This window comes from Anoplophora glabripennis, unplaced genomic scaffold (assembly GCF_000390285.2).
Source record: "Anoplophora glabripennis isolate ALB-LARVAE unplaced genomic scaffold, Agla_2.0 scaffold1837, whole genome shotgun sequence".
NCBI classification, from domain to species: domain Eukaryota; kingdom Metazoa; phylum Arthropoda; class Insecta; order Coleoptera; family Cerambycidae; genus Anoplophora; species Anoplophora glabripennis.
This window is the reverse complement of record NW_019417913.1, coordinates 474-12,333: the sequence shown is the minus strand read 5'-3', so window position 1 is coordinate 12,333 and position 11,860 is coordinate 474. Positions and strand designations below refer to the sequence as shown.

The 11,860-nt window shown below is 35.3% G+C and overlaps 1 protein-coding gene across 1 annotated transcript; it reads right to left on the bottom strand.

The window, feature by feature from the left end:
* Positions 1-6,724: 6,724 nt before the first annotated feature.
* Positions 6,725-10,099, bottom strand: LOC108916435 (glycosylphosphatidylinositol anchor attachment 1 protein). The gene is made up of 8 exons (XM_018722689.1): positions 9,537-10,099; positions 9,317-9,476; positions 9,036-9,227; positions 8,757-8,959; positions 8,477-8,699; positions 7,636-7,734; positions 7,178-7,559; positions 6,725-7,047 (listed from the first exon to the last, which is right to left on the bottom strand). The coding sequence occupies exons 1-8, from the start codon at positions 9,894-9,896 to the stop codon at positions 6,741-6,743; spliced, it is 1,926 nt and encodes a 641-aa protein (XP_018578205.1). The 5' UTR covers positions 9,897-10,099; the 3' UTR covers positions 6,725-6,740.
* Positions 10,100-11,860: the final 1,761 nt, after the last annotated feature.

Genomic DNA, 11,860 nt, shown 5'->3' with positions numbered 1-11,860 from the left:
GAAACGGCACAAATATCTCCAATACCGTTAGAGATAGGTATAGGGAACCTATACACAGTTTGAAAGAGTTTTAAATTTCCCAACTCCCAAAGTAAAAATATACTGGGTGTTCCATTTAAAATAACCAAGTTATTGCTGTTTAAAGTTGAGAGAAGTATTCAGCAGTTTTTTGAACACCCTGTATAATACTAAGTGACGACAAATATAACAATTTATAACTTCAAGGATCTAAAATAGATCCTCCAAAGCTGCTTCCTTAAAATAATTTTTTTATTGCTAATATTAAATTTCTACGCTAAGCCTGCATTTTCACTAAAATTGAAATATCTCACAAACAATAAGTCCTAGCTATGCAGAACCTTTAATAAAGTTCACCTATTTTTTTACGGTGCTTTCAAAAATGCAGTAAAATACAGGGTGTTCCATTTAAAAAAACATAACTTTGATATGGTACGCTTTTCCTGGACACCCTGTATATTTCAAAATATTTTTAAAATGTAGCCGTAATCAACCTACACGTACCCACCTAAACAGGTTTCTATAACATTTGCCGTTTGGTTACTAGCGACCGAGGCGTTACTGGTGGCCCACCCTGTATATAATTTCCGTAAAATCGCTGATTTTCGAAACATTTGACTTGACAAATTGAATTTATTTGAATTAGCTTGATACCTCTATAATAAAGTAATAATAATTGTTTACGTGCGCATTTACTTAAAATTCAATTGTTTTTCACGTGAACAACTTTCCAAAGTTCCAGTAATCTAAGAATTTCTTTGTTTTGCTGCGCCATCTACCAAGAAAGGAAATGTCATTGCCGTTAGTATTGAACCCATTTTATATGAGATATGACCTCCATAACACTTTTTTCAGATCTTAGATGTTTCTTTTAGTTTCCCAGATATCAGTCTAAGGAGTTGTAAACGGAACATTCTGTATACTTAATCATAGAAGTATACTTGCTTTACTAGTGATTTAAATCCACGACGTATTTCCCTGATAAAAATTAAAAACAAAATTGCTCCCACTGATTTCACAAATCATCAGTCAACTAAAAAAGTTAACAAGTTTTATTTTTATCAAAAATCCTCTGAATTACTCGTCTTCTTCCAAAATTTTCAAATAAAGTTTATGATTAAACAAGTCCTACGGCAGTATACGGGCCGTAATTGCTGCCAAGTTCAGCACTTACCGCTACTTATCGCAAAAGAAGGCTTAAATTCTAAAATGTGATAGGCAACAAATTTCTAGTAATGAAAGAAGTTTGAAATTTACGAGCTAGTCTTGCTTTTCGGCTGACTAGTACTTCGTAGAAAGTTGGACGCGTTTACTAAGGTGGAAGAAAATTTTAAAATCAGTGTTAAAGTTTGAATTTGAATAATGGTCATTCATTATTTGAACGCATCTTATCAAATGACTATTCCCTTAAATATAAATAGCAGTTTTTTATGAGAAAACCGAAATATTAAATATCTATATTAATGTAGCTCGTTGCTCGTTTCATATCATTTTAGCGCTACGTGAACTATGTGCTACAAAAATCAAAATGTAATATGAGAATATGGGGTGTCCCAAAAATAAGTGCCACATGTTTAACTGATACAACAAAAATCAACGACTTCTGTCTTTTTTTTTGTTTCGAAATATTACGTTAATGCAGTGATTTTTACTCATTAAAATAACACTAATGAGCCGCCTATACAGGTTGTTAAAAAAAGAGTGTAAAATATTTCAGGAGGTAATAGTATGAACCAAAATAAGCAGAAACATGGGTCCGCAAAGTAACGGTTGCGGAGATATGGACCACTATTCGTTTTTGAAACATTTTATTTTATTAGGAATAAACCGACAAAGGAAGCTTTTAACAAACAAAAAACAAAGTTACAGAAGATGTTCAAAGTGCCCTCCGTCCATTTCCAAGCAGGCACGACATCTTCGTCTCAACGATATTCGAACTCTTTCGAAAACACCCTCCTTGGTTTGGATTTCTTGACACTTTTGATTAATCCGTAGCTGCAGCTCTTCCAGGCTATTTACAGGAGTACCATACACTATTGTCTTCAAATATCCCCAAACAAAGAAATCTAGAGGGTTCAGATCAGGCGATCTTGGAGGCCATAAAACAGGTCCGGCCCTTCCTACCCATGTATGTGGAAAAGTTTGGTGTAAATGCTCTCTAACGGCCATGGAAAAATGAGCTGGAGCACCATCATGCTGGAACCACATTTGTTGCCTCTGATTCAAAGGAATGTCTTCCAAAAACTCGTACAGTGTGTTCTGCAGAAAGTTGAGGTAAGCAGCGCCTGTTAATCGGTTTGGTAAAACAACAGGACCTAGAAACCTGTCACCTACAATACCCATCCAAATGTTTAATGAAAAACCTGTCTGATGTCCAGATTCTATTAGAGCATGAGGATTTTCGTCGGCCCAAATATGCGTATTGTGAAAATTAAACACTCCATTTCTTGTGAACCCGGCCTCATCAGTAAAAAGAATGTTTGCAAGAAAACGAGGGTCTTCAGCATCATGACGTAGAAACCAGCGGCAAAAAACCAAACGTGCTTGATGATCATTTATTGGATTTAAGGCCTGTACTCGTTGCACATGATATGGATAAAGCAGTTGCTCGTGAAGGATTCTCCAAGCAAGAGGACCACTAATTCCTACCTCGGCTGATATTATCCGCACACTCGTACCTGGATTCTGCTCTACCAGTGCTAGAATTTCTTCTTCTGCTCTAGGAGTGGATATCGACCTTGGTCTTCCGGATAAATGGCACTGTTTGCTCAAGGAACCGGTATCACGCAATCTTTGGTGAATTCTTCCAAACATGCGTTGTGAAGGAATCTGGCGATTTGGATAAGCGTCAACATAAAGACGTCGCGCTTCGGTGGCGTTCCCATTAGCACGATCATACATGAAATGCATGTCTGTTAATTCTGCGTTAGAGTAACCAGCCATAGCGAAAGAAAACTTGTGCACTGAGAACAACTATCAAATACGTACTGTTTATTTCACTAAACATCAACCAACTATTATAAGAAAATACACAACGTTTTTGCAAAATAAAAAAAGGAGCTAGAAAACATAAAACATCCCATATCTCCGCAACCGTTACTTTGCGGACCCATGTTTATTGTGATTTTTCTGCTTATTTTGGTTCATACTATTACCTCCTTAAATATTTTACACTCTTTTTTTAACACCCTGTAGATTGAAGAAATATCTGAGTAAAATACTTTTTATGCATTGATTCAAGTTATTCACTAATCAAGTATTCACTATTTTAAAATGTGTTATTAAACTGCGTATCAAGCGTAGGAAGAGGAAGTAGAAGGATGTATTAACAGTTGTGATTGTGCATCATGTCGTGTTTTACAAACAGTGAATAAGTTGATATGTAACTTACGGTAAAGCCATGGGAACTCTTCTAGACTCCTGGAATTTGCGTACAACCATCTAGGTAATTATAATGTTACACTCATGGAGAATGTTGCAAATAATACTGGAATTAGCTCTCATGTTCTGAATTTAGAGTGCAATGTCTCAAAATGTTCAGTTTGGAGTATTTTAAAAAGCAGCCATACCTACCAGAACCATGTACAAACAGTTTTTACAGCCACAAGTGTAAATACTCGTCATCATTTTTATAACTGGGTATTGTGAAGATTTTCGATAAATCTTGGGCCGATTGGCTCATTGGACCTTACGTTATACCAGATCTGTTAGATGATCAAATTGTGTTTATACTTTTTAAGTAACGTGAGAACGCTAGAAATTGATGGTCCTTCTTGGCGCCTGAATTACTCGACAAGGTTAGGTCGGCGCTTTCCTGAATAGTGGATTGATCTAAATAATCCAGTTGCATGGCCCGCGCGATCGCCAAATTTCAATCCATGTGAATTTTATTTCTGGGATTGTTTGAAACAGCTGATGTATTCCACTCCAGTTAATAGCTTGAGCAATTACGAACATGAATAAAGAATACCTCCAGATTAATCGAAACAATCCAGAAATCGTTGTAATTTTGAACAAAAATTTTCAACTGTGAACGATTATGCCTTGACAATAACAGAGGACATGTTGACGTTTGTTGTAACTTCATTTAGTAAAATAAGTGTCAACCTAAAATAAACAACGTTGATTTCTTTTTTGGTGAGTAAAAAGTTTGTCATTACCACAGAGCACTGTCTATGGTCATTACTTTTGATCATTTTTTGCTTTACTAATCAACAAATCTTCTTGTTTTTCGAATTAATTCCGCATTTGTTTATAATTGAATCAATAAGCGTTTTGATTTATGCTCCAATGGCAAAAAACAAAAATTTAAACTTGTATTATTATAAAACTATACGAGTATTACCTTAAAAACTAAGAGATACTGAGATATTTTGTGACTGTGCTGATATACAATTTTAAGCATATATCCTTTTATTTTTATAAAACTAACCACATTAAAATTTAAAACAAAAATTTTAGGAATGCGCAACGTGCAACAGATATTTGACTCTTCTAGGTGACAATGTGATCGGTGTAGAAAATAAACAATAAACAACTGCCATCATAATATGTAATTTTGGTTTTAATAATTTTCTTTAAAGATTTTTACATTAATTAACTATTTCAATTGATCATTATAAACAAAGAAAAACTTTTATTTCAAATTTGTCCGTGTGTAAAAGGAATATATTTTTTTTATAATTTTCATGTCCCCTCGGTAATTTGTACCCTACTCCATACTCATGTAGAGGTAGAGATTAAAAATGTAAAAACTTGTGTAATAATTTTAATCAACAAAGCTTTTATGTGCTTTATTTTCAGGCGCAATTAAAAAGAATATATATACCCTGCAAAAACTCTCTTTTAAGTCTCGTTTTTAGGCTTATCATTGTAGGTACCGGATTTTGTAGGTTTTTTGGTAATGATATATCTGCCACAATAAAGTTACCTAAACATAAGTGACTTTATATTCTTTTTTAGCAGTTTCTTGATAAAAACTAATAATGCATTAAAATACTTATTCATCCGAGATAAGAACCTCACCATAAATCAGAGAATTATACAGAGTTCACGCTCTCATAAAACCAATTCTATCTCTCGAATGTTATCGATTAATTTCAATAGATGGCGCTGTGGAACTTTAGGTAGGTATGTTCATTAATTTTACTGGAAGTTTAAAAATTAGTTTATGATACATATAACGTGGATCTTATAAAGTACCAGAATTGTTTTGTTTACTTGAATGTTATAGGCATATTCTAAATATCCTGGTCGATTTTTAATTTACAAATGACGTTATTTTAGTCGGTCAAAATTAATATTTTAATTTTAAAAAATGGGGATTTATTGGCCAAATTTAAATTTTCATATCTAAATAGACATCATAAAAAAAGTGTCAAATTTTTATTTACTTTTTTTAATTTGTTAGCACTGATGTGTTTATTTTTAACTTGAGCTCCTTACATATACTTTAATTTAAGTATATCTTTCAATACTGTTAATGGACTAAATATGAATTCCAACAATAATATTCCCATAATTTGTTCAAAGAAATAATATCTGCTGATTTTGTATAGTATTAATAAACGCTATGAGAATTGAGCTAAAAATTCCATTTCTCATTTTTTTTTTAATTTTAGCTGATTTTGAAATAATGCAGTTTTCTTGTAAACCAAAAATCTTCTAGTATATCTAAATTGCCCTTGTTATTCAAACAAGAACAAATTATAAGAAAAGTTTTTTCTAACATAAATAAAAATATTCCTTATTTGATGCAAATATTATGGTAACCTCTGTATAATTTTTTTTGATATTCATACTTTTTAAATATTTACGAGGAAGATGTCTATAAAAAATTTAGGAAATAATGATTTCAAAATGGAAACTGATAAAGAACATTTTTTAATCTATCTAAAAAAGGATGATGCAGGTGGTATAGACTTTCCAAAGTCAGTTGAACATGTAAAAAACCGCCTGGCAATAAAATTTAATGAGTTTCATAGGCGTCTCTAAAAAAGTTTTCTGATAAATCTAAAAAATTATAATAATTTGTATCTAATGTGCAGAAAATTACTATTGTATGTTTATTTGGCCAACACATATTTTAATTATTTATGTCCTCAAACAATTTTATTATATTGATGGTAAATTTCATTTTGTTTCGTTTCAAAAGGTCTCCAAAATGCCATGTTGTAATAATATTAGTAAACAAAATATCCTTATTTCTCCCTTTCGCAATTGTAATATCAATGATTAATAGAAGGTGTCTATAATAAATTAAAATTAAATGAATCACACCAAATTCCGCATTGCTGCACTGCACTGCTAGGCAATTTGTCAACCACTTGTCAGCGGCTAAGATTTATTGCCCATTGGACCAATGCAACTGTATTTGCATTTCGTTTGCCCGCACTCATATTCTTCAACTGGGCGTATACATTTCTACGAACTCTACGTTTAGTTCGACCAGACCTGTATATGGATATGGCTAAATAAATATGGGAACAAGTTTTTCAAATATTTCAATGTTAACGTGGTACATACTGTCATGCTCTTGGTTCTTCAATTGATATCGGAAAGATTATAAAATTAAGGCTAATTATCAGCGTACGATAAATTCTTACAATTGTAATTGTATTTTGTACGACGAATTTTTAAGGGAAAACACGTGGTAAAAAAAAGTAGTAATAAAAGACAATTTTCTTGAGACAAAGAAAAACCAAAATTAAAAAATCAACGTTTTAATTTAATTTTTTGTCCTGACTCACTACATTCTTTGGTTTAATATTACTGCAAGAAATACACCAAAAACATAACCAATTTGGAATGAAGATACTTGTAACAACACTAAACAGCCAATTTCCATAAATCATGGAATCGACTATGCTGTAAATAACAGCTTGTTGAGACGCGTCCCAACCTCTTGATAATATTTCTTTAAAGCTTTCTGTCGGGAACATGGAATAAGTGTTGACTAACACTACCACTACTAACACCGTTAATGGATGTACCGCCAGCCACAATATTCGTTGAAGGAAAGAGTAATACCTGAAATAAAATAATAATTTGATAATATAAAGGCCATTACTGTGAAGAATTATGTGAAATTGCAAAAAACACATTTTGGCAATTGGTTTAAAATACCTTATTTTTTATTTTTACGACTATGTATACCTACCTATTCGAGGTGGGGTTCATAAAAAGTGCTAAGGGCACACTCACAACTGCACAGAACATGCCCAAGGAGAAGTTATTCATAGATATGCATATGAGTGCTGTACCTAGTTCTAACATAGCAAGTATATTGAATGCATTCATGCTCCTCTCACAGCTACGGAATGGGACTAAAAATGGTAACAACAAGAATATCACAGAAAGTCCAATAAGTGTGTAAAAAATACTAGTTTGTACGTTATAGTCATAATGGTTTGAAATTCTTGTTGTATAATGCGGAATATTCATTACTACAACTCCCAGAAAATGAGTAAGTAAAAATAAAATTATGACTTTGTCAACTTTGATGGATTCAGTTTCTCGACCTTCAGTTGCTTTGGGCTTATCTAAAATAAAGAAAAGTTCATAAATCTCATCTCAAAAAATTCTTAACTGCATTGTGTTTATTCTTGAAAAAAGTACCTGACTCATCCTCAAAACTTCCTTGAAATTTGAACCATTTTGCACAGGATTTTATGAATAAAGCTCCAGCAATTAAACAAACTGCAGGCATATAAAGTCCTAGAATGCAAAAAATAAAGGTATAACACAAGATTTTTGATGCCGAGTTTCTTACAAATTAATAATTTGATTTTGATAATATTTTTTTTATGTTGTGTAAGTTTATTTTTCAATAACGATGCTACTAAGGATTTTTATTGAAATTTTAGCTTGCAGCATATTGTCAGCAGGAAAGAATAAGTTAAGTTCCAAAAATTTACAACTGTAGGGTGGGTCTTGCTAAAATAGAAATGTCAACTGGAATCAAATTGCAGTCCCATTTTTACTAAACTGATTTTCATCATTGTCCTTGTTATTACTTGAGATACAGAGTTAAATTAAAACATACTACTAGTATACTGTAGAAACTTACAAAATCTAGACATAACAGTAAGTCAATAAAATCAGGCAATGTAAGCAACTTAGAAACCATCAACCTCTATTTGCCTCACTTCAACAATGAAAATGTGCTCAGAAAAGTTTGAAACGGTATTGATCAAGAAAAGATTAATGTCAGGTTTTAAGTACGAATTGTTGACATGAAACCATCGGTTATATAAACTTGTTTTGTACCTCAATTAATAACAAATAATGACGAAAAATAAAAAACAAACTGTTCGAAAATATAGGACTACATGTGGTTCAAGTACGTATTTTAGATGGCACACACAGTATAAGAATGTTTTGACTTTGAAATTAGAGCCCATATTTTATGTATGTGAAGTGTACTTATTCGTATCGATAAAAGTTTAAAAGTTACTACCTATGGAAATATATCTATCTGGAGATGAGAGCAGGTAAAAGAAGAAACTTTGATGGAATCGTTCAAGTAAATTATTTAAGCTTCGAAAAGTGCCCTCTATAATTCTGCCAATACTAACAAATCCAACTCTGCTGCTTCCTCTTGCTTTGGACTGTTCGAAACCTTCCATTGTTAAGGCTTGAATGCCAAAACGGTGAAACAATCCGTGGTTACCGTTTGGTATCTAACAAACATATAAGGATAGAACAAAGAATTTTATGTTAAATAAAATTATAAATACCCCTGTAGCCTGTGTCGCTACCATCGCTAAAAGGTTTCTAAAGTAATACTTCCATTCCTTTATTGGATCTCTGTGATATTCTGGTCCTTTATTTTTAAACGTATGATAAAGGCCTTCTTTAGTACACATTTTGGATGCCAAATTAAACAAATCTAAATTAGGCAGTTGCCCATTTAATCCCTCAATTTTTATATCCATCTGACCTAAAAAATACAAATTTATTATCTGAACTTCTTCAGAAATCTGTAGATCACCGTGAAGGTTGTTGGAATTACTAACCAATTCTCGTGCTATGAATTTCAAGATTTACAGCTGCCTGAATAGCACCACCTCTACCTTTAAGGTCACCTGAATCCAAAACATTTTCATTTCCGCATGTCACACCATGATATGCTTCTAGCCACGCCTGTATGCCAAGTTGCTCATGTTCAGTTATCAAAAATATCAAATCTTTTGCCCAATATTTTTCCTCTACAATTATGAGATGAAATTACTTACGACTTACTAGTTACTACAGATGTGGAAACAATTTAAAAAAGTATTAACATTTAAATACTTACTATTGGCAAACTTGGCAAATGCTAGCATTACAGCTACAGATGCACTAGTTGAAGCATGAACACTGGATGGGGGTCTATATGGTACACTAAGTACAAGAGCTTCTGTACTCGACGCTCTAGCAGCTCTTAGGATACCATAAACATTTTGTCCACTGTATCTCTAAGGTAAGTTCATGAAAAATTAAATAAAAAACAATATATCAATATATATTCAACTCACCTCTTTGTTGCTAAGTGGTGAATGTAAAGTAAAGTTGTGTGTGTATGTATCTAATCCTAATTGTTTAAATTTAGCAAGTAACCAAGGATATGGTATGGAATCCTCATATTTTTTCATTTCATCGATTAATTCATCGTGGAAAAGTGATGCGGCTTTTTCTTCATAGAATTGTGATTTCACTAGCCCCGGTAAAAGGGCATTTTCAGAAAAATAAGTATTTGCGTTCATTTGGGGACAGGCCAAAGCGCAAAACCATAGTATACCACCCAAGCACAATAGTACACATATTTTAGAATAATGTTTTAAGAGAAGTTTGACTAACTTGCCTTGACCAGAACTTGGATCCGTTAATAGACCCATTTTTTAATAAAACAAATATAACACAAAGTACCTAAAGAATAAGAGATATAAGAAACAGATATATTATAGTTCTTATTAATATCATTCCATTTCCACAATATCGTAGCCAATACAATTAAAAAATTTTGATATTTAAATTAATGAAACATTCCAAGAATTAAATATTTACAGGACAACTCTATATTACAAAAATATGAGGTTACATAGTTTTTTTTGGATAGCTGTCAAACCTGTCAAATCAATTAGATCATAGAACAGAAAACAATTTACACAAACGTCACAAACTGAAAGCCACTGAATTCGCGCCATTATTCCATGGCTAGAAATTGGCCTCAATGATTTGGGATCGAGGGGGATTATCCCTCTTTATCCTGCCTCATCTCGTGTAGGCCTGGACAGCCTTCGTAGGTGGGCCCCATCCGTCGTCTACCCCGACCGCAAATGCGGCTGGTGTAGGCGCTTTGTAGGACCTCCTTTTGTCCTGGCTGGGCCCTGCCGGCTAGGGCCCTTTCTTCTGGCGCTCTTCTTGCTTCGCCGGCTCGTCTGTGTAAACCCCGGGGGTGGTGTCATGTTTGTGTGGTATGGTTGGGTAGGGTAGTGCGGCTATGCGCTTTGCTAAGGTGGCCCTTAGGCTAGCGCGGGAGGGGAGGTGTAAGGAGGGTATGGGGAGTGTGTATGTGTGTGTGTGTGTGTCGTTGTCTTCGTTTCTTGATCCTGGTGGTCTCTGAAACAGAAAAGGTTAGCGGGCAGGTGGGGGGGATGTCGTTGGGGTGGTCACCCAGGGTCAAAAAGTTGGTGTCTTGGTCTTTTGTGTTTGTCGGTCACGTCGGGTACATAGTCAACGGCTTGCATGAGGAGGGGATTGTCATGTCTAGCGGCTACCGTTTCTCCGCGTTTTGTCTTATTGTCTGTGTAGCGTTTGTGTATTGTAAGTCTCGTAATATGTCAGAGTTTCTTACGTACAAGGGCGCGTCGGTGGCCGTGCGGAGGGCTATGTTTTCCACAGCCTGTAATGACTTTAGGTGGCTTTTTGCCGCGTAACCCCACGCCGTGGAGACGTAGGATTAGCTGCGGTTGAAGTACCACCTTGATAAGCGTTCGCTTATTCCTTAAACTGAGGGTGTTTCCACCTTTGAGTAAGGGATAGAGCCTAGCCCTGGTGGTCTTCGCTCGCGCCACCGTCTCCACGATGTGCGGTTTCCACGTGAGACGCTGGTCCATCGTCACGCCCAGGTATCGTGTTTGTCTATTCCAGGAAATGGGTTCCTGGGATAGTGTCAGTCTGTCGAGGTTTTGTGGGATTTTTCGTTTGGTAAAAAGGATAGCCGAACTTTTGTTGGGATTAATTTTGACTTTCCACCTGTTGCACCAGGTTTCAAGTTGGTCTAAGGAGTTTTGGAGGAGGGAGACGGAATATCTAGGATCTACGGATTGGGATGTGATTGTCAGGTCGTCGGCGTATAAGTATATGTTGGTGTTGGGGGGATGTGGGATGACGGAGTTGTAAATGGTGTATAGGTGTGGCCACTGAATTCAACATTTGAGAATGAAGATCAATAATAGTTAGGCTGTATTCACAACGATGCGTTCGTCCGCAAAGCCACCTTAGCAAAGCGCATCCCAGGCTGCATAGCCGCACTACGCTACCCAACCATACCACACCACCCCCGGGGTTTACACAGACGAGCCGGCGAAGCAAGAAGAGCGCCAGAAGAAAGGGCCCTAGCCGGCGGGGCCCAGCCAGGACAAAAAGAGGTCCTACAAAGTGCCTACACCGGCCGCATTTGCGGTCGGGGTAGACGACGGATGGGGCCCACCTACGAAGGCTGTCCAGGCCTACACGAGATGAGGCAGGATAAAGAGGGATAAACCCCCTCGATCCCAAATCATTGAGGCCAATTTCTAGCCATGGAATAAGGGAGCGTCCGCAAAGCGTATTATATATTTTGTGGGGAAAAGCTTAA